This window comes from Eubalaena glacialis, chromosome 8 (genome assembly GCF_028564815.1).
Source record: "Eubalaena glacialis isolate mEubGla1 chromosome 8, mEubGla1.1.hap2.+ XY, whole genome shotgun sequence".
Taxonomy (NCBI): Eukaryota; Metazoa; Chordata; class Mammalia; order Artiodactyla; family Balaenidae; genus Eubalaena; species Eubalaena glacialis.
The window spans coordinates 73,105,846-73,132,920 of record NC_083723.1 but is presented as its reverse complement, the minus strand read 5'-3'; the positions used below and the strand labels follow the sequence as shown (position 1 = coordinate 73,132,920).

Below are 27,075 nucleotides of genomic sequence, written 5' to 3'. Positions count from 1 at the left end.
TCATTGCTTGTTCAACTAAAATGTGTTGCTGTGGTTAAATAGATAATCGCAGTCTGGTAAGTCTCTGCTAGCACCTTGCAGAATGCAGACTTTCTTTTCAAAATCAGTTTATTTTTGAAATTAAGTTTGTTATGTGGTCTGCCTTTGTGATTGATTGATTGATTGATGAAAAGCTTTTGAAAACACAAAGCAGCTTTATTTGCTCGTCCTTTCTCCCTGCTAAACTGAAGGGATATGGATTTTCCTAGAAATTGTAAGCTTTCCGCTTCAGGATGCAGGGGGTATTAGAAGTGAGGAACAAGGCTGGAAGCTGCTGGTGATGGTGTTAAGTCTTTCCATCTGCTACACAGGAAGGATTGAAAGGAGGAGTCCAGGAGACGTTTGCTTCCCGAGGTTCTTGAGCCAGTAATTTAATCCAGGCTAACACAGAACAGCTTTTTAGTTTCTGGTACTTAGATTCTGGAAATAATGATCCTAGGCCTTCACTGCTCCACAGCATATTATCACATACAGAGATTTTGAAATGAATTCATCTACTGTTATTTCAAGGTATCCACCCTCTAAAAAATTTACTTGGCTTTCAGAGCCCCTTGTTAGTTGGAAAATATTCCAGAAATGCTAGCTTCCAGGGCCCTCAAGGAGTAGCCAGTCTTCTCCATTTGAAGATCCTGGAATCCTTATACTGCCCATACTTGGCATCTAATTCATTTAAAATTTCCCTGAAACTGCATTTTGTTACCAGCTGATTACATAGACTACGGTATTGATGGCACTTAAAACCTTTTGTTTTTATTTTTGTTTTAGGAGATTGATTTTTAAAAACTATGTCAATTAGGATTATTTTGGCAAGTAAATTGTTTAAAGATAGTCTCTTTTTTATAAACATTTTTATAAATATTGGAAAGCCTAGTGAATCACATTTTTTGTTATCAAAATGGAAACATTTGATAGGATCCAATATGAAACTAAACAGGGAAGGCCATCAGTCAGTTCTTAAAATTATTTCTTATAAAACCATTGCTCTTGAATTCTTGATTTCTCTGTTTTCTGTGTTTCCTTTCCCTTTAGGACGGGTCTGTTCTGTAATTAGTGAAGGTACATGTCTGTCTTTAGGCAACAGCCTAATCTCTATGGCCATATGTGCAAAAGCAATATAATTACAATCCAGTAATAATTGGACCATGAGACTGTTTTTGTTTTAATTACTTGAAATCATCTTATCTTTCCATTCCTTAAAGCATGTTAATGGGTGAATCCTTGGGTACCATGTTTATGTCATTTCTATGGAATTAAATACACGCACATTTACATAAACTTAGTAAAAAATTCTGCTTCTTTTTATAATATTCTGGGTAGATTTTTTTCTCTGTCTCAAGCATCAATTTAGACCTGAAGAGATCAAATATTATTTAAAAAATGATTCTTTACATTGTGCTTAATTTATAGAACACAGATTGGATTATAGATCTTTCTGGCTGAGGAGGTATCACTCTGGGTAGACATAATAGGTTGTTAGAAATTTTCAGATTTACTTCTTAATGAATTAGGAATTTCCATACCCTTATGCAAATTCTGTTTAAATAGTTTGGTAGGAAATTTAGTGATGGGTACCCATTTTCACTAAACACAAGTACTTGGCAGACTGTATGTAGAAACTGGCATTTGTCTGTGTTCAGATTTTAACTTTTGTCTCCCTATTTTTTCAGTTGTTTTTATTTCAGTTGCTGCGAGGGCTGTCTTACATCCACCAGCGTTATATTTTGCACAGAGACCTGAAACCACAGAACCTTCTGATCAGTGACACGGGGGAGTTAAAGCTGGCAGATTTCGGTAGGAAAGCAGTTAATTACCAGTCTATTTTGTCACACTGTGAGAATGCCAGGCAGATGGTGGCACTGCATTTGTTTAGGTGCACTTCTTCTATCATTCCAGATCCTGGTAACATTTTTTCAGGAGTGAAAAAAAAATTTTTTTTATGATCAACATCATGCTTGGTAGATTTTTTAAAAATCCACATTGCTTGTTAAAGCCTTAAATAATCATAAGCACAAATCAGATCTCATATATTTCCAAAGGAAAAGTCAGTAAAATTTTGAATATAAAATACATTGAAAGAAATCTATTTTTTCCATTTTCTATTATGAAAATGTCAAGCACATTCAAAAGTAGAAGGATACGATAAGGAGCCCCATTACCCATCACCCGGCTTCAACAACTACCAATATATTGTCAAACTTGAGGAAACCTGGATTTAAACCTTGGGACTGTTTCAGAGCATCACAAAATATATTCAGTAGTGTATGTTGTCCTGAGATTTTAATAATTTAAAAATCTAGGGGCAGTGTTAACCTTTCTGAAAGTGACTATTGTTTCAAAAATTCTCAATAACTTTATAAAAGTAGACACTGATGCTGATTTAAAAGTTGAGGTCCTGGCCTGGATCCATTACAAGTCATCCCTTCCTTAAAGGTTTTAAGGTTGGCCTCTTCCAGCTTAGAAGCTTTCATCCAACACTAACTTAAGCACCCAAAGAGGAGCAGAACTGTTGTGTCGTCCTTGCTGGCTCCCCTCACTTCATCACGTCTGATGTGTCTGCACTGCCCTGACTCTCTGTCACACCAGAGTGTGCCAAGTCAATTCCCAACACCAGGAATGCTGATGGCAGCATGATGTGTTGACATTGCATTGCCTCAATTATTTTTGAATACATATTCTGATTAGAAATTTGTTCCATTAAGAATGGAATGGAAATATTACCCTTGGGACACAAAGACGCCTGAGGTTGAGATATGGGCTTTTACCGAAATATGATTATCTTTTCCCACCCCACCCCCCGAGAAATAAAAGAGAGCAGGAAATGTTTATTTCTTATTTCAAGGTTAGTAGACTGTTCAGTACCTTTGGAATGACTCTACTTTTGGGTTTTGTATATTCTTTTCTTCTAAAATTGAAATGAAACAAAAGTTAGCATGATTGGTGATACATTGCAAAACTTTGTTTTCATCTTATTTGTGTGTGTGTATATGTTGTTTGCTGTCAGGTTTTAGCATCAGAATAATACTAGGTGGCTAGATGTAAAGTCTTTCTATTACAGTGTAGAAAATAATGGGAGAGTAGGTGAGTGGAGAAGATTTGCAGTTCCTCAAATTCAAGGCTGTTGGGTTTGCTGTGAACATATTTTGTAGTTTGTCGGTATTAGTATTAAATTAGTAAGAATTTATAATGATTTTTTTCTGCTATGTTAATATACTATAAGGTATATGTTGGAATAAATTATTGTATTGAACATTTAATTTTGCTGAACATGGTTTTCTTGTATATTTATAGAATACATTTTTACAAAGTTTATTTTGTCTGTATAACCAAGGGAATAATAGAATTGTATCTAAGTGCTTACTGGGGGATTATTTTTTAATTTTACGATGATGTTTTTATTATAATAGGTAAGTTCACCTTAGAAGATTCTTATGGATCTTTAAAACTGACATTTTGCAATAGATTCAGAGATAAATTCAAGTGTAATTTTAAACAACTTAGAAAGTTTTTTTTAGAAAATTAGAAAATTTCGAAAGTATGACCAACTCAGAGATAACAAATGTTAACATTTTTGTTGTATATTTTCCCAGTGCCTTTCTCCTTCTCTCTCTCTTTTCTTGCTTCTTCCACCAATTATATAATCCTCAAAAAAAAAAAGAAACATTGTTTTATAAGCAGTTTTCACATAAGAATATGTCATGGACATTTTCTCATGTTATTCAGTATGAAAAAATCATTTGTAACAGCATAGATTTTTCCTTTAATGGCCAAGACCTAGTCTTTTTATTCAGTCCCTCATCAGTGAACATTTTGGTTCTTTCTAATTGTTCATGATTATGCACAATCCTGTATTGAATGTTCCATATATGCTGCAATTACAGCGTTGCGTGTTTTAAAGCATTTGATTCTTTGGACCAGACTGCTCTGCACAAAGGTTGTACCTCAATGTCATAGACTGAATCTTCTTGCCTGGAACACAGACTTGGCATGCATCCTGTGCACGAAGTGTAATGAGGGAGACTCATTCACCAACTGACAATTTCTCCCAATTGTGCATCATTTTTGTCTTTTAATTTAAGACATGCGATTAACTGTGATTTACTGCGGTCGGGCACGTGTTTGTGTCTGAGATGAAGGAAACACAGTCTGAGATGGAGGAGCTAGACAGTCAAAATGGGACGGTTCCAGACAGCAGAACAATTAGAAACACTAGGTCTTAATTCAGAGTTTGATGTGTAAAGAGCTTTAGCAGCAGTTCCTTTGTCCTACCTATATCTCTTATGTGAAAAATATCATAAAATTTTGATTAAAAGATACAAATGAAATCTGTATGAGCATAATTCCTGTATCATAAATGCTACTGTTTTTATTAGAGGAAATATATGGGGGGAGGGAGAAGCACTAAAATTTATTGAGTTTATTCTATGTGCCAGACGCTTAGAAAGTCTTGTTTCATTGTCTCTTAAACCTAGTAACGTATAGTAACCTATACTTCTGAGAGAGACATGAGATTCAGAGAGGGTTAGAAATTCTCACAGGCTTGATTATATGAGGGTAGCTGCTCACAAAACTGGAATTCAGATGCTTGATCCACATCCTTCAATTTCAGGTGGCCCAGGATCTTTACATTTATATACATAGATATTTTACCTTACAGACCTGCCTAATCTTCCAGTAAATTATTGTTCATTATATATATTTATATTTATATATTAATAATTATAGGAAATTATTAACCATTCTATGTATTTTATACATACGACAAATATGACACTCGTGCTACAAAAATAGATTGCACTAATACCAAAAAAATGCATCACATAATTTAAAGAACATTTTGTCATTTGACTAATTCAATAGTAATGAGTGATTTCAGCCTTAGTCCTTTGGAGATTTTACCTGCTGGACAAGGTAAACCAGATGATCATGTATCCGTAGACCATTCATGTTTAAATGGAATGTAGTTCTGAATTCCAGGTGGTCAAAATGCTGTACTATTTTTTTTCCTTGTAAACAAAATCATATTTAAGCACTTACCTGAGACTTGTTTTCTATATGCATTTAAAAATAAGTAAATTACACATGATTTAGAATCACTATGGCTTTCCTAATGCAGAAGTTTGTCCCACCTGTGTATAATAAGATAATAAAATTGTGTAGCATTCAGACTCATTTTTTTTTTTAATTTACTTATTTATTTTATTTATTTATTTTTGGCTGTGGTGGGTCTTCATTGCTGCGCGCAGGCTTTCTCTAGTTGCGGCGAGTGGGGGCTACTCTTCGTTGCGGTGCGCGGGCTTCTCATTGCGGTGGGCTCTCCCGTTGCTGAGCACGGCCTCTGGGCACGCGGGCTTCCGTAGTTGTGGCTCGCGGGCTCTAGAGCGCAGGCTCAGTAGCCGTGGCGCACACGCCTAGTTGCTCCGCGGCATGTGGGATCCTCCCGGACCAGGGCTTGAACCCGTGTCCCCTGCATTGGCAGGCGGATTCCTAACCACTACGCCACCAGGGAAGCCCCAGACTCATTTCTAAAAAAAGGTTCGTGTTTACATTATGTTTGGGAAAAAATATTTCAAATCCCTTATGCAGCCTATGTCTTCACTACCTTGCTCCTCCTTGCCTACTGTAGTACAACCAAACGCCAAACGTGTTCCCACATCAGAGCCTCTTACTTAGCCTTTCCCTTTGCCTGGAATACTGTTCCTTCTGCTTCTCACGTGGCTGCCTCTTTCTCATCACATAGATCATAGATCATATGTTACCTGTTCAAAAAGGCCACCTTTCCAAAAATAGAATTTTACCACTATGATCACCCAGTTCAACTTCTTCAATAGCACTTATGGTGTGCTGAAATTATTTTGTCATTTGTTTATCGGTTAATTTTTTGCTTCTGCTACTTGATTGTAAATTCAATGAGGGCAGGGACATGGCTTGTCTTGCTCACTCTTTTATATATATATATATATATATATTTATTTATTTGTTTGTTTGTTTGTTTGGCTGTGCTGGGTCTTAGTTGTGGTATGCGGGATCTTCATTGCAGCATGCGGGATCTTTAGTTGCGGTATGCATGGGGGATCTATTTCCCTGACCAGGGATGGAACCCAGCCCCTCTGCATTGGGAGCGCAGAGTCTCAGCCACTGGGCCACCAGGGAAGTCCTGTCTTGCTCACTCTTGTCTGTGCTATGTTTAGATCATAGGAGATGCTCAGTAAATATTGGTTGAATGAAGAAACAATATGCATAACAAAATTGAGTATTAGTGTAAAGACTAAGACCCACTAATTTACTAATTACTAATTACTAGTGAATTTACTAATTTCTGCTTGATTTGCTTTAGCAAACCAGCAGTTTACAAATTAATTTTCTCTTCATCAGTGCTGTCCTGGCTGGGCACAGTCAAGAGTGCAGATGGAATTAGATGACTTCAGATGGTGTTGGAGCCTCAGGATTGCTTTGAGGCTCTTATACGTTGACTGTACATATCTGCTTGGTATTATATTTATAGCCTCAGGCTGCAGAAATAAATATCACTGACTGAATGTAAACATGTGGAAAAGATGTATAAGATTTGAAAGTTCCTACTCTGCAGACCTTAAATGATTGTCTGGTTGTACTATTGTTGAAATCAAAGTGTGTTGAGCCTTGAATTAGGAGACCTGGCTCTGTCTATAACTAGCTTATGACTTTCAGGAAGTCATTTATCCCCTCTGAGCTTACACTCCTCCACTAAAAACTAAGCGCACTGAACAGATACTTTCTAAGATTCTTCTCAGAGTTGGTTTTTTATGTTGTACATTTCTGAAATTATTAACTTATTTTCTAATGATCAGATATTCACTGTTGGATAAAAATCAGTCAATTGAATCCATAATCAAGGCTATACCATCCCTTCCTATGGTCTAATTTTTTTTATTCTGGCTTCTAGAAATTCAAGTAGATGAGAGCCACACTTTTATGATATGTGTTGAGATCACACTAAAAGAAAATTATCGTAGTGTGGCAAGTAAATGCATAAATAAGCTTACCAAGAAGTTAGTGTTCATTTGCAGCATGATAGTATGAAAACTTAAAGGTATTTTTCCATGTAAATGAGATGAAAACAAAATAGATGAGTCTGTAGAATTGCAGCTTTCTGCAGTTCTTGCAAGATGATGATGATTGTGTCACCCACATTTTCCAGCCATTCTTCTGCTATTTTTAGGGGTCAGGGCCTTGCTATATGGAAAGACAGCTGGGTTAAATTTGCCCCTGAAAAAAAGAGACAGTGCAAACTCTGTAATACAAGCATTTAAGGTCTTGGCTTATTTTACTGGCTTTCCTAATGTAGGAACCAAGTTAAACAGCTCTGTGGTTTTAATCAAGTAAAATTACACAGGTCTCTTTCCCACCAGAGGTCTAAAATGTTACCTTCCTAATGTTGGTAGTTTCCTCCTCCAGGCTGTTCCTTGTCTTAATTTGAAAAAGAAAATTATTGTAAATCACATTTTAGATTGATTTGCAGAACACACCAGAGATGTAACTCTGCAGAGGCCATGGTGAGTGCAGGGTTTGTTTGTAATGTGTCTCTCAGAATTCATGTAGGGAATAGTAGAAAACAGAAAGAAATCAACTGCTTTCAGATGCAGAGTACAGTCTGTCTGTGTGATAAATATAAAGTCTCTGAATAAAAGCCAGTTAGTCCCCAAATTACAAACCTTTAACTATTTTTTATCGTTAGCCTATAAAATTCACCACTGAAGCCATAGTTATAAATTCAAGGTTAGATATAACTAACCATGCTTTGACCAGTAGGATTCAATATTACTGTATCTTTGGTTTAGAATATAATTTCTATTAGCAAAAATATTTTTATTGTCTAATGTGAGGTATCAATCTACTTTTAGAAAGATCCTTTGAAGTTTAACATAAGCAGTTTTAATGCAAAGTTTAGGCAGTTGTTTTCATGAAGATCTGAAAACTAAAGAATATTTTTATAATTGTGCTACAATATGAACCAAAGAAAGGGCTGTTTTTCTACCTGATTTTTCTGGGCTTCATTAAAACTCCAAATCAAAATGTACATGTCTTAAAATGTATCAAATACATTATCAACATTCCATGTTAGAAATAATTTGATTAACATGTGAATTAAAGTTAATCCCCATGACTCATTATTTTAAAGATGTGGTAACCCTTTTGAAAAGGAGTGTTGATACTTCAAATTGTCTTCTCTAGGATCATGAAACATCGCTTAGCTCATTATTTAAATCTTGTTTAATATCCCCACTTATCCATTCAGAAGTTTTCTTGGATTCAAAAGGGATGATGATGACATTTCATTATATTGTTCTTTCTGTTATCATAATGTAACTTTTCCCAGGTATGTTAACATACCTGTTTTTTTTCTCCTTTTAAATGGACTTTATTTTTTAAAAATTTATTTTATTGAAGTATAGTTGATTTACAATGTTGTGTTAATTTCTGCTGTACAACAGAGTGATTCAGTTATACATATATATACATTCTTTTTCATATTCTTTTCCATTATGGTTTAAAACAGGATATTGAATATAGTTCCCTGTGCTTTACAGTAGGACCTTGTTTATCCATTTTATATATAATAGTTTGCCTCTGCTAATCCCAAACTCCCAATCCATCTCTACCCCAACCACCTCCTCCTTGGCAACCACAAGTCTGTTCTCTATGTCTGTGAGTCTATTTTTGTTTTGTAGATAAGTTCATTTGTGTCATATTTTAGATTTCATATGTAAGTGATATCATATGATATTTGTCTTTCTCTTTCTGATTTACTTAGTATAATAATCTCTAGTTGCATCCATGTTGCTGCAAATGGCATTATTTTATTCTTTTTATGGCTGAGTAGTATTCCATTGTATATATGTGCCATATCTTCTTTATCCATTCCTCTGTCAGTAGACATTTAGGTTGTTTCCATGTCTTAGCTACAGTAAATAGTGCTGCAGTGAACATTGTGGTGCATGTATCTTTTCTTTTTTTTTTAAGATCTTTATTGGAGTATAATTGCTTTACAGAGGTGTGTTAGTTTCTGCTTTATAACAAAGTGAATCAGCTATACAAATCCATATATCTCCATATCTCCTCACTCTTGCATCTCCCTCCCACCCTCCCTATCCCACCCCTCTAGATGGTCACAAAGCACCCAGCTGATCTCCCTGTGCTATGCGGCTGCTTCCCACTAGCTATCTATTTTACATTTGTAGTATGTATAAGTCCGTGCCACTCTCACTTCATCCCAGCTTACCCTTCCCCCTCCCCGTGTCCTCAAGTCCATTTTCTACGTCTTTGTCTTTATTCCTGTCATGCCCCTAGGTTCTTTAGAACCATTGTTTTTTTTTTTTTAGATTCCATGTCTGTGTTAGCATAGAGTATTTGTTTTTCTCTTTCTGACTTCCTTCACTCTGTATGACAGACTTTAGGTCAATCCACCTCACTACAAATTACTCAATTTCGTTTCTTTTTATGGCTGAGTAATATTCCATTGTATATATGTGCCACATCTTCTTTATCCATTCATCTGTCGATGAACACTTAGGTTGCTTCCATGCCCTCGCTATTGTGCATAGAGCTGCAATGAACATTGTGGTACATGACTCTTTTCGAATTATGGTTTTCTCAGGGTATATGCCCAGTAGTGGGATTGCTGGGTCGTACGATAGTTGTATTTTTAGTTTTTTATGAAACCTCCATACTGTTCTCCATAGTGGCTGTATCAGTTTACGTTCCCACCAACAGTGCAAGAGGTTTCCCTTTTCTCCACACTCTCTCCAGCATTTTGTAGCATGTTTGTAGATTTTTTTATGTTGGCCATTCTGACCTGTGTGAGGTGATACCTCATTGTAGTTTTGATTTGCATTTCTCTAATGATTAGTGATGTTGAGTATCCTTTCATGTGTTTGTTGGCCATCTGTATGTCTTCTTTGGAGAAATGTCTATTTAGGTCTTCTGCCCATTTTTAGATTGGGTTGTTTGTTTTTTTGATATTGAGCTGCATAAGCTGCTTATAAATTTCGGCGATTAATCCTTTGTCACGTGCGTCATTTACAAATATTTTCTCCCATTCTGAGGGTTGTCTTTTCGTCTTGTTTATGGTTTCTTTCGCTGTGCAAAAGCTTTTAAGTTTCACATGGTCCCATTTGTTTATTTTTTATTTTATTTCCATTTCTCTAGGAGGTGGGTCAAAAAGGATCTTGCTGTGATTTATGTCATAGAGTGTTCTGCCTATGTTTTCCTCTAAGAGTTTTAGAGTGTCTGGCCTTATATTTAGGTCTTTAATCCATTTTGAGTTTATTTTTGTGTATGGTGTTAGGGAGTGTTCTAATTTCACTCTTCTACATGTAGCTGTCCAGTTTTCCCAGCACCACTTATTGAAGAGGCTGTCTTTTCTCCATTGTATATTCTTGCCTCCTTTATCAAAAATAAGGTGACCACAGGTGCGTGGGTTTATCTCTGGACTTTCTATCCTGTTCCATTGATCTATATTTCTGTTTTTATGCCAGTACCATACTGTCTTGATTACTGTAGCTTTGTAGTATAGTCTGAAATCCGGGAGCCTGATTCTTCCAGCTCCGTTTCTCTTTCTCAAGATTGCTTTGGCTATTCGGGGTCTTTCATGTTTCCATTCAAACTGTGCAATTTTTTTCTCCTATTTCTGTGAAAAATTCTATTGGTAGTTTGATAGGGATTGCATTGAATCTGTAGATTGCTTTGGGTAGTATAGTCATTTTCACAATGTTGATTCTTCCAATCCAAGAACATGGTGTATCTTTCCATCTGTTTGTATCATCTTTAATTTCTTTATCAGTGCCTTACAATTTTCTGCATACGAGCCTTTTGTCTCCTTAGGTAGGTTTATTCCTAGGTATTTTATTCTTTTTGTTGCAGTGGTAAATGGGAAAGTTTTGTTAATTTCTCTTTCATATTTTTCATCATGAGGGTATAGGAATGCAAGAGAGTTCTATGCATCAATTTTGAATCCTGCTACTTTACCAAATTCATTGATTAGCTCTAGTAGTTTTCTGGTAGTAGCATCTTTAGGATTCTCTTTGTATAGTATCATGTCATCTGCAAACAGTGACAGCTTTACTTCTTCTTTTCCGATTTGGATTCCTTTTATTTCTTTTTCTTCTCTCATTGCTGTGGCTAAAACTTCCAAAACTATGTTGAATAATAGTGGAGAGAGTGGGCATCCTTGTCTTGTTCCTGATCTTAGAGGAAATGCTTTCAGTTTTTCACCATTGAGAACAATGTTGGCTGTGGGTTTGTCATATATGGCCTTTATTATGTTGAGGTAAGTTCCCTCTATGCCTACTTTCTGGCGGGTTTTTATCATTAATGGGTGTTGAATTTTGTTGAAAGCTTTTTCTGCATCTATTGAGATGATTATATGGTTTTTCTCCTTCAATTTGTTAATATGGTTTATCACATTGATTGATTTGCGTATATTGAGGAATCCTTGCATTCCTGGGATAAACCTCACTTGATCATGGTGTATGATCCTTTTAATGTGCTGTTGGATTCTGTTTGCTAGTATTTTGTTGAGGATTTTTACATCTATGTTCATCAGTGATATTGGCCTGTAGTTTTCTTTCTTTGTGACATCTTTGCCTGGTTTTGGTATCAGGGTGATGGTGGCCTCATAGAATGAGTTTGGGAGTGTTCCTCCCTCTGCTATATTTTGGAAGAGTTTGAGAAGGTTAGGTGTTAGCTCTTCTCTAAATGTTTGAAACAATTCGCCTGTGAAGCCATCTGGTCCTGGGCTTTTGTTTGTTGGAAGATTTTTAATCACATTCTCAATTTCAGTGCTTGATTGGTCTGTTTATATTTTCTATTTCTTCCTGGTTCAGTGTCAGAAGGTTGTGTTTTTCTAAGAATTTGTCCTTTTCTTCCAGGTTGTCCATTTTATTGGCATATAGTTGCTTGTAGTAATCTCTTATGATCCTTTGTATTTTTGAAGTGTCAGTTGTTACTTCTCCTTTTTCATTTCTAATTCTATTGATTTGAGTCTTCTCCCCTTTTATCTTGATGAGTCTGACTAATGGTTTTTCAATTTTGTTTATCTTCTCAAACAACCAGCTTTTAGTTTTATTGATCATTGCTCTTGTTTCCATAATTTCTTTTTCATTTATTTCTGATCTGATCTTTATGATTTCTTTCCTTCTGCTAACTTTGGGGTTTTTTTTTTTCTTCTTTCTCTAATTCCTTTAGGTGTAAGTTTAGGATGTTTATTTTAGATTTTTCTTGTTTCTTGAGGTAGGCTTGTATTGCTATAAACTTCCCTCTTAGAACGGCTTTTGCTGCATCCCGTAGGTTTTGGGTCATTGTGTTTTCATTGTCATTTGTCTCTAGGAATTTTTTGATTTCCTCTTTGATTTCTTCCGTGATCTCTTGGTTATTTAGTAGTGTATTGTTTAGCCTCCATGTATTTGTATTTTTTACAGATTTTTTCCTGTAATTGATATCTAGTCTCATAGCATTGTGGTCAGAAAAGACACTTGATACGATTTCATTTTTCTTAAATTTACCGAGGCTTGCTTTATGACCCAAGATATGATCTATCCTGGAGAAAGTTCCATGAACACTTGAGAAGAAAGTGTATTCTGTTGTTTTATCATGGAATGTCCTATAAATATCAGTTAAGTCCATCTTGTTTAGTGTATCATTTAAAGCTTGTGTTTCCTTATTTATTTTCATTTTTGGATGATCTGTCCATTGGTGAAAGTGGGGTGTTAAAGTCCCCTACTATGATTGTGTTACTGTCGATTTCCCCTTTTGTGGCTGTTAGCATCTGCCTTATGTATTGAGGTGCTCCTATGTTGGCTGCATAAATATTTACAATTGTTATATTTTCTTGGATTGATCCCTTGATCATTTTGTAGTGTCCTTCTTTGTCTCTTGTAATAATCTTTATTTTTAAGTCTATCTTTTCTGATATGAGAATTGCTATTCCAGCTTTCTTTTGATTTCCATTTGCATGGAATATCTTTTTCCATCCCCTCACTTTCAGTCTGTATGTGTCCCTAGGTCTGAAGTGGGTCTCCTGTAGACAGCATATATATGGGTCTTGTTTTTGTATCCATTCAGCCAGTCTATATCTTTGTTTGGAGCATTTAATCCATTTACATTTAAGTTAATTATCAATATGTATTTTCCTATTACCATTTTCTTAATTGTTTTCGGCTTGTTATTGGAGGTTTTTTCCTTCTCTTGTGTTTCCTGCCTAGAGACGTTCCTTTAGCATTTGTTGTAAAGCTGGTTTGGTGATGCTGAATTCTCTTAACTTTTGCTTGTGTGTAAAGCTTTTAATTTCTCCATCGAATGTGAATGAGATCCTTGCTGGGTAGAGTAATGTTGGTTGTAGGTTTTTCCCTTTCATCACTTTAAATATGTCCTGCCACTCCCTTCTGGCTTGCAGAGTTTCTGTTGAAAGATCAGCTGTTAACCTTATGGGGATTTCCTTGTGTGTTATTTGTTGTTTTTCCCTTGCTGCTTTTGATATTTTTTCTTTGTATTTAATTTTTGATAGTTTGATTAACATGTGTCTTGGCGTGTTTCTCCTTGAATTTATCCCGTATGGGACTGTCTGCGCTTCCTGGACTTGACTATTTCCTTTCCCGTATTAGGGAAGTTTTCAACTATAATCTCTTCAAATATTTTGTCAGTCCCTTTTTTTTTCTCTTCTTCTTCTGGGACCCCTATAATTCAAATGTTGGTGAGTTTAGTGTTGTCCCAGAGGTCTCTGAGACTGTCCTCAATTATTTTCATTCTTTTTTCTTTATTCTGCTCTGTGGTAGTTACTTCCACTCTTTTATCTTCCAGGTCAGTTATCCATTCTTCTGCCTCAGTTATTCTGCTGTTGATTCCTTCTAGAGAAGTTTTAATTTCATTTATTGTGTTGTTCATCATTGTTTGTTTGCTCGTTAGTTCTTTTAGGTCCTTGTTAAACATTTCTTGTATCTTCTCCATTCTATTTCCAAGATTATGGATCATCTTTACTATGATTACTCTGAATTCTTTTTCAGGTAGACTGCCTATTTCCTCTTCATTTGTTTGGTCTGGTGGGTTTTTACCTTGCTACTTCATCTGCTCTGTGTTTCTCTGTGTTCTCATTTTGCTTAACTTTACTGGGGTTTCCTTTTCACAGGCTGCAGGTTCGTAGTTTCCGTTGTTTTTGGTGTCTGCCCCCAGTGGCTAAGGTTGGTTCAGTGGGTTGTGTAGGCTTCGTGGTGGAGGGGACTGGTGCCTGTGTTCTGGTGGATGAGGCTGTATCTTGTCTTTCTGGTGGGCAGGACTGCATCCGGTGGTGTGTTTGGGGTGCCTGTGACCTTATTATGATTTTAGGCAGCCTCTCTGCTGATGGGTGTATTTGTGTTCCCGTCTTGCTAGTTGTTTGGCATAGGGTGTCCAGCTCTGTAGCTTGCTGGTCGTTGAGTGGAGCTGGGTCTTAGCATTGAGATGGAGATCTCTGGGAGAGCTTTTGCCATTTGATATTACGTGGAGCCGGGAGGTCTCTGGTGGATCAATGTCCTGAACTCGGATCTCCCACCTCAGAGGCAGAGGCCTGACACCTGGCTGGAGCACCAAGACCCTGTCAGCTACGCGGCTCAGAAGAAAATGGAGAAAAAAAGAATGAAAGAAAGAACGAAAATAAAAATAAAATATTAGTAAAGTTTAAAAAAATTAAAAAGTAATAAAAAAAAGAGAAAAAAAAATCGGTCAGAAAGAACCCTAGGACAAATGGTAAAAGCAAAGCTATACAGACAAAATCACACAAAGAAGTATACACATACACAATCACAAAAAGAGAAAAAGGAAAAAAATATATATATCTATATAAAAAAAAAGGAAGAGAGTAACTAAATCAATAAACAAATCTACCAATGATAATAAACTCTAAATACTAAACGAAGATAAACATAAAACCAGAAACAAATTAGATGCAGAAAGCAAACCCCAAGTCTACAATTGCTCCCAAGCTCCACCGCCTCAATTTTGGGATGATTTGTTATCTATTCAGGTATTCCACAGATACGGGGTACATCAAATTGATTGTGGATATTTAATCCGCTGCTCCTGAGGCTGCTGGGAGAAATTTCCCTTTCTCTTCTTTGTTCGCACAGCTTCTGGGGTTCAGCTTTGGATTTGGCCCTGCCTCTGCGTATAGGTCGCCTGAGGGCATCTGTTCCCCTCCCAGTCAGGACAGGGTTAAAGTAGCAGCTGATTAGGGGGCTCTGGCTCACTCAGGCCAGCGGGAGGGAAGGGTACGGAATGCAGGGTGAGCCTGCAGTGGCAGAGGCCAGCGTGTCGTTGCAGCAGCCTGAGGCGTGCCGTGTGTTCTCCCAGGGATGTTGTCCCTGGATCACGGGACCCTGGCAGTGGTGGGCTGCACAGGCTCCCTGGAGGGAAGGTGTGGATAGTGACCTGTGCTTGCACACAGGCTTCTTGGTGGCTGCCGCAGCAGCCTTAACGTTTCATACCCGTCTCTGGTGTCTGCGCTGATAACCATGGCTTGCGCCCGTCTCTGGAGCTCGTTTAGGCAGTGCTGTGAATCCCCTGTCCTCGCATACCCCGAAACAATGGTCTCTTGCCTCTTAGACAGTTCCAAACTTTTTCCCGGACTCCCTCCCGGCTAGCTGTGGCACACTAGCCCCCTTCAGGCTGTGTTCACGCAGCCAACCCCAGTCCTCTCCCTGGGATCTGATCTCCGAAGCCCGAGCCTCAGGTCCCAGCCCCACCCGCCCCACCAGGTGAGCAGACAAGCCTCTCAGGCTGGTGAGTGCTGGTCGGCACTGATCCTCTGTGCGGGAATCTCTCCGCTTTGCCCTCTGCACCCCTGTTGCTGCACTCTCCTCCGTGGCTCCGAAGCTTCCCCCCCCCCCCGACAACCCCCTGTCTCCGCCAATGAAGGGGCTTCCTAGTGTGTGGAAACCTTTCCTCCTTCACAGCTCCCTCCCAGAGGTTCCAGTCCTGTCCCTATTCTTTTGTCTCAGTTTTTTCTTTTTCCTTTTGCCCTACCCAGGTGCGTGGGGAGTTTCTTGCCTTTTGGGAAGTCTGAGATCTTCTGCCAGCGTTCAGTAGGTGTTCAATAGGAGTTGTTCCACATGTAGATATATTTCTGATGTATTTGTGGGGAGGAAGGTGATCTCCACATGTTTCTCCTCCACCATCTTGAAGGTCTCCCCCTATCTTTTCCAATTACAGTTTTCTCTGGATATATGCCCAGGTGTGGGATTGCTGGATCTTATGGCAACTCTATTTTTAGTTTTTTGAGGAACCTCCATACTGTTTTCCACAGTGGCTGCAGCAACTTACATTCCCACTAACAGCATAGGAGGGCTCCCTTTTCTGCACACCTTCTCCAGCATTTGTTATTTGTAGAGTTTTTAATGATGGCCATTCTGACCGGTGTGAGGTGGTACCTCATTGTAGTTTTGATTTGCATTTATCGAATAATTAACAGTGTTGAGCAACTTTTCATGTGCCTGTTGACCATCTGTATGTCTTCTTTGGAGAAATGTCTGCTTAGTTCTTCTGCCCATTTTTCTATTGGGTTGTTTGTTTTTTTTGTTGTTGAGTTGTATGAGCTGTTTGTATATTTTGGAAATTAACCCCTTGTCAGTCATATCATTTACAAATATTTTCTCCCAGTCTGTAGGTTTTCTTTTCATTTTGTTTATGGCTTCCTTTGCTGTACAAAAGCTTGTAAGTTTGCATAGGTCCCATTTCTTTATTTTTGCTTTTATTTCTATTGCCTTGGGTGACTTACGTAAGAAAACATTGGTGGATTTATGTCAGAGAGTGTTTTGCCTGTGATCTCCTCTAAGAGTTTTATGGTGTCATGTCTGATATTTAAGTCTTTAAGCCTAAATGGACTTTATTTTTAAGAGCAGTTTTAGATTCACAGTAAAATTGAACAGAAAGTACAGAGGATTTCTATACATCCCCTGTACACACACATGCATAGCCTCCTCCATTATCAACATCCCCCACCAGGGTGGTACATTCATTACAATTGATGAACCTGAATTAACACATCAGTATCACCCAAAGTTCATAATTTACATTAGGGTTCACTCTTTTTAAAATATTTTTATTTTATTTTATTTTTTTTTTGGCTGCGTTGGATCTTCGTTGCTGCTCGCAGTCTTTCTCTAGTTGCGGTGAGCGGGGGCTACTCTTCGTTGTGGTGTGCGGGCTTCTCATTGCGGTGGCTTCTGTTGTTGTGGAGCATGGGCCGTAGGTGCACGGGCTTCAGTAGTTGTGGCTCACGGGCTCTAGAGCACAGGCTCAGTAGTTGTGGCACATGGGCTTCGTTGCTCCGCGGCATGTGTGATCTTTCCCAGACCAGGCCTCGAACCTGTGTCCCCTGCATTGGCAGGCGGATTCTTAACCACTGCGCCACCAGGGAAGCCCAGGGTTCACTCTTGATGTTGTACATTCTATGGGTTTTGAAAGATTATAATACCATGTAATGTATTTGCTGTTATTGTATCATACAGAAGAGTTTCACTGCCCTAAAAATCTTCTAAAAAACTTAGCTATATGTTTTCTTCTTTTTTTTTTTAACATCTTTGTTGGAGTATAATTGCTTTACAGTGGTGTGTTAGTTTCTGCTTTATAACAAAGTGAATCAGTTATACATATACATATGTCCCCATTGTTTTTTTTTAAGTTGTAAATGGGGACAAGAAAGAAATGTATGAACTGCAATTAATAAGCATATTCTACTCTATGTATGAGAAATCTCTGTTCAGTCACCATAAAGCAGATTGAAGCAATGTGGTTAGGGGTTGATTGCTAAGAATGTCAGCTTCAGACTCCATGTAAATGAGAAAATGCAAAAGTGTTAGTTCATTTTTAGCCAAATCATGCATGTGAGGTAACGAGACATCTTAAAATGCAGAACAGACTGCTTCAAATAGGACTGATCATCTCATTCTCTACTCTTGATGGAAACTTTCTGGGCAAAAAGATTTCAATATGCAAAATATTTTTTGTTCTATACAATATGAGGGCAAACTTGTAGGCAGCAAATCAGATAAGTAATGCAGATATGAGTTGAAATACACCAATATATCCTTTAAAAATCTGCATATGGGATGACTGGAACCCTAAGTGCTGGCAGTGATGACCAGAGTGGAAGAATTATAAGTGATGTTATCAAGAATAGCACTGGAATGAAACTTAGAATTATGTAACACTCACATGCTATTTAAGACAACTATGATTACACTTGAACATGAGTTTTCATAACTTTTAGGTAAGTGTAGAAGTGCTTAGAGTTCAGCAATTCACTGATGTCCCTTATTTATGGATCTTCCTTCATCTTCTGCTGTTTACCTTCCAAGAAGCATTTTAAAATGCAGCCAAAACCAGACTCGACTGATACATACATCAATACTCCTGATTTCCTCTAATATCATGGATGACAGTGAGTCATTGTAGTCTAAAGCACATGTTTTCTAAAAATTTTACTGGAAGCAAGAAAAACTTACTGGCTACTGTGGAAAATCCGAGATATACTGTAAATTCTGCAGGTTAGACATACTTGAAAATTTTGTGATTTTGATTTTTTTTCTTACTTTAATACTGTCAGTTCAATATTAGTTTGCTTTCCTCTTTTGTTCTCTAAGGTTTTTTTTTTTAATGCTATATGTGCTGGCTTACTACTTTTGAAATAGTGCATATTCATAGTAATATTTTAAAATTTCAATATACAATTTACAGCTACGCACAGTGATACAAAGGAAAGAAGCCAGATATAAAAGAGTGTATGTTGTATGATTCTACTTATATAAGGAACAAAAAGAGACAAAACTAATCAATACTGTTTGATATCAAGACAGGGATTCCCGTTGGGGGTGAGTAGTGACTGGAAGTTGGGGAGGGCTGGACAAAAGGGGAGTTTCCTGGGGAGGTCACGAATATGTACTTTAATAATAATTTTTAAAAGAGCATTCAGTAAAAGGCATATATATTTGGAAAAAAAAATTCCTTCTCACCTTGAATGGTTTCTTCCATTGCAATAGATAAACGTAGGAAGCTAAGACTTTTCTTTTTTCATTTTAATGAAAAAAGAAAGTACTAGAAAATTTAAAAATAAGATACAATTGAGAACTAATGATCTGTACTGCTTAGGAAATTTAGATACATGTCTAAAAATAAAATCTATGTTTATTTTATCCCATACTATAAAATAACCTTGATGTGCATAATCAAGCTTACAGATCTAAAATATAACTTTTTGCAGAAATTCAAACTTTAAAAATGGAGCATCGCTGTATTAAATATCTGTCAAGTTATTTGACATACTCATTTTTAATCTGGAAAGATACTGATATCAAAGGCAGATTGAAGTGTTTATTCCAGTTTTGGGGTCGAGTGACAGCTAAAGAAATCTGTTGTGTGAAACAACCACCAGCCCATCCTGTATGTGGAAAGTGTGCTTAGAACCAGCCTGGAAGTCACAGATTGGAGAGCAGAGGGTGAAAGGGGTCAATGAATTGGCTCAATTAAGTGCCCCCATCAAGAGAATGGGACCACAGAGGTATAAAGAGAGGTACATGAAAAGTTGGAAGATTTCAGGATAATATATTTATGATGGTTTCTGAAAAGTTACCAGTAAGCTCTCAACCTACTTAAAATAAGTTGGGAGCATCTAATGAGAATCACTAATATTAAGATTACAAGAACAACACAAAGTGAATATGATATGCAAGGATTTTGCTCAAAGAATTGGAAGCAGAGTATGATATTATTGTTGAAGTCATCATCTAGCTGTGGATAGAGTCATGTCATTAGGAAAGTTTTGTTCTTATTGTTTTTCAGAATAAAGGTAACAACTCTGAGGGGAAAGTTGAAATAAATCGTTATAGTTGTATAAAAGAAAAGGAAAACCTGTCATTCACATTTTCAGAATTTTTTATTTTAGATTTTCTCTGGATTTTGAAGGGACCTCACATTATCTAGTCCAAACCCCTCATTTAAAAAATCTATATACTTTGGCCCAGAGATGGAAAATTAAGTGAACATTGTGCCTGTTACTTAGTGTTGTATTTAATTATTATTAATATTATTATCACTAGTGTCTCTACAGCCCTAGTGTAGTTCCAACAGACTATTGATAACTTAACACATGCATGGGTGGTCTTAGTTGCCCAAACATGTGAGAAGGTAGAAGTGCTAAACAAATGTCCAGGTCAAAGTAGCCTCTGGTGGCCTGGTGACCTGTGTCAGCTGAACAGTGAGATCACTCAGTCCTAAACACTGGAACTAGAACACGTGTCTGGAGGAAACTGCAAGAAACAACATAAAGAATGTTTCTCACAGTAGACCTGTAGGAAGCGTTGTTGGAAACACAAATTGGAATAAAGCCTCGGTGATTTATGAATTAGAAGGAACCACCCTCTTTCATTACATTCCTGGGCTAAATTAAAGCATTGAGAAGCCCTGTGGGCAAATGAAGGCTGAATTGGTTTTAACAATGTTCCCCTTAACAACACAGCAGTGCTGGGTAGTGGCTGAAAAATACACTTGATGCCTCCCGGTGGGAGGGATCTTCTGTTCAAGTCTTACCTTTTCCAAAGGTTGGAAAGAAACAGTACACAACTGCAGGGCAGGTGGGGCTGTAACAGAAGTAGTAAGTAAAACACTAAGTCTGAAAGAGAAAACTTTTTATATGGAAACAAATACAACCACATGAAAAAACAAAATAAAGTAAAATATCCCAGAATGGTTAGAGTGCAGATTCTGGAGTCAGGTGCCTGAGTTTGAATCCTGTCTCTGCTGTTTACAAATTGTGAGTTACTGAAATTCTCTGTCTTAATTTATCTGTTTGAAAATGAGGATGATGATGGTAATACTGGGCACCTCACAAAATTATAAGAAGAATTAAATAAGTTAATACTTACAAATTATTTAAGGACAGTGTCTGGCTTATAGACAGTCCATATAAATGTCATGTTTATTTTTAACCTTTAGAGTTTAAGGGTTTTTTTTAATTAAAAAAATTGTTTAAGCTTTTAATTTGTTTTTCCTCTGTATATATTTTTTAAAATACAATTTTTAAAGGTTACACTCCATGTACAGTTATTACAAAATATTTGCTGTATTCCCCATGTGATACAATACGTCTTTGTAGCCTATCTTACATCCAATAGTTTGTATCTCCCACTCTCCTCCCCGCCACCCACTGGTAACCACTAGTTGGTTCTCTATACCTATGAGTCTGTTTTTTTGTTTTATTCACTAGTTTGCTGTATTTTTTAGATTTCACGTATCACACATAAGTGGTATCATATAGTATTTGTCTTTCTCTGTCTGACTTAATTCACTTAGCATAATGCCCTCCGAGTCCATACATGTTGCTGCAAATGGAAAAATTTCATTCTTTTTTATGGCTGAGTAATGTTCCATTATATACATATACCACAGCTTCTTTATCCATTCATCTGCTGATGGACACTTAGGTTGGGTTCAGGGTTTAAGTGTTCAAAATATTATTTATTTTTAATGTGATTTTTTTCCCTAAAATGTATAAGATGCTTTCTTGAACAAGGTTATAATATGGACTGTTATTCAATAGTTCATTCAACAGATTTTTACTGAGTGCCTACTATATACCCAGAGCTGTGCTCATGGCTGAGTATACAGTGGTAAATCAAGGCAACATGGTTCTTGCAATCCCACTCTAAGCTATCCTTACCGTTTTGCAGTCAGCGTTTTGAATGTCAATTATTGCATTGTACAGAGATGCCCTGGGGGCTAGTAATCTTTTTTAAAGGATCTGATTTTTAAATCAGTCTCATATATTTTATGGATATTGTCATTTGTGTATTTTATTTATTTATTAAAAATTTTTTTTTTTTTGGCTACATTGGGTCTTTGTTGCTATGCACAGGCTTTCTCTAGTTGTGGCGAGCGGGGGCTACTCTTCGTTGCAGTGTGCGGGCTTCTCATTGCGGTGGCTTCTCTTGTTGTGGAGCACAGGCTCTAGGCATGTGGGCTTCAGTAGTTGTGGCATGCAGGCTCAGTAGTTGTGACACACGGGCTTAGTTGCTCCAAGGCATATGGAATCTTCCCGGACCAGGGCTAAAATCCGTGTCCCCTGCATTGGCAGGCGGATTCTTAACCACTGCGCCACTAGGGAAGTCCCTCATTTGTCTATTTTAAAGTGTAATTACTGGGCAAGGTAAGTTTCTTTTTTTTTTTAACATCTTTATTGGAGTATAACTGCTTTACAATGGTATGTTAGTTTCTGCCATATAACAAAGTGAATCAGCTATACGTATACATATATCCCCATATCTCCTCCCTCTTGCGTCTCCCTCCCACCCTCCCTATCCCACCCCTCTAGGTGGACACAAAGCACTGAGCTATCTCCCTGTGCTATGTGGCTGCTTCCCACTAGCTATCTATTTTACACTAGGTAGTGTATATATGTCCATGCCACTCTCTCACTTCATCCCAGCTTACCCTTCCCCCTCCCCATGTCCTCAAGTCCATTCTCTATGTCTTTGTCTTCATTCCTGTCCTGCAGCTAGGTTCTTCAGAACCTTTTTTTTTTTTTTTTTTAGATTCCATATATATGTGTTAGCATATGGTATTTGTTTTTCTCTTTCTGACTTACTTCACTCTGTATGACAGTCTTTAGGTCCATCCACCTCACTACAAATAACTCAATTTCGTTTCTTCTTATGGCTGAGTAGTATTCCATTGTATATATGTACCACATCTTCTTTATCCATTCATCTGTCGATGGACACTAGGTTGCTTCCAAGTCCTGGCTATTGTAAATAGTGCTGCAGTGAACATTGTGGTACATGACTCTTTTTGAATTATGGTTTTCTCAGGGTATATGCCCAGTAGTGGGATTGCTGGATCATATGGTAGTTCTATTTTTAGTTTTTTAAGGCACCTCCATACTGTTCTCCATAGTGGCTGTATCAATTTACATTCCCACCAACAGTGCAAGAGGGTTCCCTTTTCTCCACACCCTCTCCAGCATTTATTGTTTGTAGATTTTTTGATGATGGCCATTCTGACTGGTGTGAGGTGATACCTCACTGTAGTTTTGATTTGCATTTCTCTAATGGTTAGTGATGTTGAGCATCCTTTCATGTGTTTGTTGGCAATCTGTATATCTGCTTTGGAGAAATGTCTATTTAGGTCTTATGCCCATTTTTGGATTGGGTTGTTTGTCTTTTTGATATTGAGCTGCATGAGCGGCTGAGGTAAGGTTTTAAAAATAATTATTTACAAACTAATGTTAAAAACTTCCTGTGGTTTGTAGTTCAGATTTAAAATATCTCTGTCACAGTGCCATTATGTTTAGCTTCCATGGTAAAGGGACTAAGGATAATTTAATAAAAGGGAATCATTCTTGTGATAGAAAAATTTATGATAGATGTGTAGCACTAGTGTCATTCTTTGAGAATAAAATTATACTTCATGTTAATTCCTTTAAGAGGTAGAACACTTTGTTAACCAACCAAAAATTCACTGGTGTTATACATTTTCTCTTCATAAACAACATCTTAATGCTTCTGTCAAATATATCATTAGGAAAGACCTGTGAGTTGAGAAAATTTTATGAACCACAAGAAAAATCAGTCCTAATGAAAAATACAATTACACCTTAGCGTACAGTTTAGTAAAGAAGTGAGTAAACCCTTGAAATTGCTAGAATGAAGACTACTTCTGTCCAGTGTCAATGTTCGTAGTCTCTTAGGAGATGATCTTTCTGCAGGAATTCCTTTTACATTGTTAGGTAATGCAGAAATCTAAAAGAAAAATGGCATTTTGATCTATTAAGGGTCTTCAGAGGTTTTCTGCTCTGTGAAACAGTGAAATTAGTTGATAAGAAAACTGTGTGAGACCATTATAACTTGTCTTCTAAGACTTTTGTGGCAGTTTTTTTGAAAATTAGCCTTGATTTCAAAGTTCATTTGATCAGTCTTTTAAAATCTCAAGAGGAAATATAGACAACTAGAAATATGCATAAATTAAGGAATATACTTGTAATCGTCAAAAAGGAGTATGCGTAGATTGTCAAAATGAATGATTTACGATAATGGTAGATTGTAGATTCCTTAGCAAATTCATAAATCAAGTGCATTGTAGCATGTATCCTTCATTCCAATAAAAATGACAATACCTTACATTTTGTCAGCCTTGGCCATGACAGCAAACTCAGTCACTTCTTGAATTTTAAGAATTGCTTGTTGTAACTTCTTTGTGAGTGACAAAGACCATGTCTATGGTCTGCTTTGGATATGGGCATTTGTGCTGTGCAGTGTTGAAACAGAGGATGATTATTTTGCCTATTATAAGACGTAGAAGTCATTGCAGACTCCAGTGTCTGAAAGCATTCTTATTTTTGAATAGTAAATTCAACAATTTGAAGCATTCTAGTGGTTGAATCATAGAAACATTTTATCTGAAGCACTTGACATTAGATTGCTCTTAGGAAATGAAATTGATTCAAACCTCTGTTATTTCTAATAATAATAATAGCAGCGCTTTATAGTTCATGAAGTGATTTCATAACTCTTATTTTATTCTTATAACCCTGTGAAGTAGACGGTACAGGTCTCTTTACCCCCTTTTTAATATGAGAATATTGATTTGTGCTTGTAATATTAACTCGGGTATCAGAATGACTGACATTGTAACAGTGGCATTTCTGTTGAGTCTGTAGGCTTGAAAATAATTTGTCTTGAAATCATCTTGTAAGATCATATGACTTTTTATATCTTTTAAATAACAAAGTGAAGAGTGTTCAAGTTGTTCTGACTGTTATTATGATCAGTAATCTTCTAAATTTGAAAATTATAGATAAATACATTTTGCTATCCAGCACTTATCAATGGGAATAGGTATAAATAAACTCTTTGATATCCCTCCGAGAAGTAGAGAAATTTTAATGCAAATTTGAAATTGTCTTTGAATCACTAAGTGAATGCCAAAATAATCGTAGCACTTTTGCCCACTGGCTCTAAAGGGTTATCTATAAATTGAAAACACAAACATTAAAGGCAGTAAAACATTCTGTTATCTGCCTACTTGCCCTTTCATTGCCAAAGATAAAATTTCTGGAAATCAGAAAGGCATTAAAAAACAAAAAACTCAAAACCTTTTTTTTTTAACATATGCGACACCAAGCAAGGTGCTCATTAGACTTTAATCTACCACCTCCCTTCCTCTTTCCAACCTGCCCTGTCCCATTCAATCTGTCAGTTCACTGACAGACACCGTGGATGCTGGTAACAGGTGATGTACGTCACTGATGTGATGGGGGAACGTGAGGAAAGAAAGAATGAGAACTACTGTTGGGTCTTCTTTATAGCTGTGAATTGTTTTGTTGAGAAACACAGTGTATAATTTGTTTTGCTCATAAAAATATCATGCTTGGTATATTTAGAGTGATAAAAGACCAGAAAAGACTATAGAAATATTGGAAGTGAAACTTTTTCATCCTTGTATTATTTCTTGAAGGAGCCAGACAGTTATTTCCCCAATTAGTTGATGGCTCTTGTCCCCTTTGTACACTTGCCTTCTTTTTACTGAGGCAGCCAGAGAGAGCTTTTGATTGCTATTTCTTTAACTGCTGCTGTAAACCTGAAAAGACATTTTTAAAAACTGTGGTCCGTTGAACATTCATTAATGAAAAATAATTTTTTTTTTTTAAATGTATTTATTTATTTATGTCTGTGTTAGGTCTTCATTTCTGTGCGAGGGCTTTCTCTAGTTGTGGCAAGTGGGGGCCACTCTTCATCACGGTGCGCGGGCCTCTCACTATCGCGGCCTCTCTTGTTGCGGAGCACAGGCTCCAGATGCACAGGCTCAGTAATTGTGGCTCACGGGCCTAGTTGCTCCACGGCATGTGGGATCTTCCCAGCCCAAGGCTCGAACCCGTGTCCCCTGCATTGGCAGGCAGATTCTCAACCACTGCGCCACCAGGGAAGCCCAAAAATAATTTTTTAAGTTACAAAAATTTTTCTTGGTCGAATCAGTTTCAGGTGAGCTGCATGTGTGTGTTTTCCCCACTTCCCCCTACCCAGTGGAATCACAGCATATATTAACTAGTGATTAAAGATCCTTGACCTTGCTGTAGTTAAACTAAAGTCTGACATTATATCTCCAAGATTTATTTCATTAAGGACAGATTTTTGACTTGTGGAACATACGTTGGGGAAATGTTGGGGTCCTAGTTATCTTATTGCCGTATAACAAGTTATCACAAACTAAGCTTCTTAACGCTGCGCAAGTTTATTATCTCACTGTTTCTGTGGATTCGGAATCTGGGCCTGGCTTAGCTAGGTGCCTCTGCTCCAGGGCCTCTCACGAGGCTGCAGTCATAGTGTCATCTGAAGGTTCTACTGGAAAAGGATCTACCCAAGTTCACATGGTTGTTGGCAGAATTCAGTTGCTAGCCGTCTATAGGACCAAGGGCCTTAGTTCCAAGCTAGCTGTAGGCCAGAGGCCACCCTCAGTTTCATGCTGTGTGGACCTCTCCAATGTGGCTACTTGCTTCACCAAAGCATGCAAAGAATAAGGCAATGAAGAGGGACTACAGCAAGACAGAAGTTATAGTCTTATGTAAACCTAATATTAGAAATGATATGCCATTATCTATGCCATGTTCCATTTTTTTTTTTGGAACAAGTAACAGGTTTCACCAATGCTCAAGGGGAGGAGATTCCACAAGAGCATAAAACCAGGAGTTAGGGGATCAGGGGAACTACCTTAGAGCCTGCCAACCACTGCTGATGTAAAAAGTACTATCCAGTTATTTCATGGTGGCTATACTGTTTGATATGATTTTCCATAAAGAGTAGTAATGAACTGAGCTTGTAAAGCCTTATGCTAGGGTGTAAAGGTGTTTAAAGGATATTGGTGATGGTGATGGTGATGATGAAGATGATGATGATGATGATAAATGGTGATGATAAGTAAGCCTTATTGATTGGTGCTTGTGTCAGATACTGGGTGAGCCCTCTGCTTGTAGTATCTTACTTGATC

General features: G+C 37.3%; 1 protein-coding gene across 4 annotated transcripts in view; it reads left to right on the top strand.

Annotated features, from left to right (window-relative positions):
- Window positions 1–27,075, top strand: part of CDK14 (cyclin dependent kinase 14) — a 595,554-nt gene that overhangs the window by 317,558 nt on the left and 250,921 nt on the right. For all 4 annotated transcript variants that reach the window (XM_061198583.1, XM_061198580.1, XM_061198584.1 and 1 more), the window contains one exon: window positions 1,707–1,830. In XM_061198583.1, coding sequence (XP_061054566.1) covers window positions 1,707–1,830 — 124 coding nt within the window. The remainder of the gene's footprint in view (window positions 1–1,706; window positions 1,831–27,075) is intronic.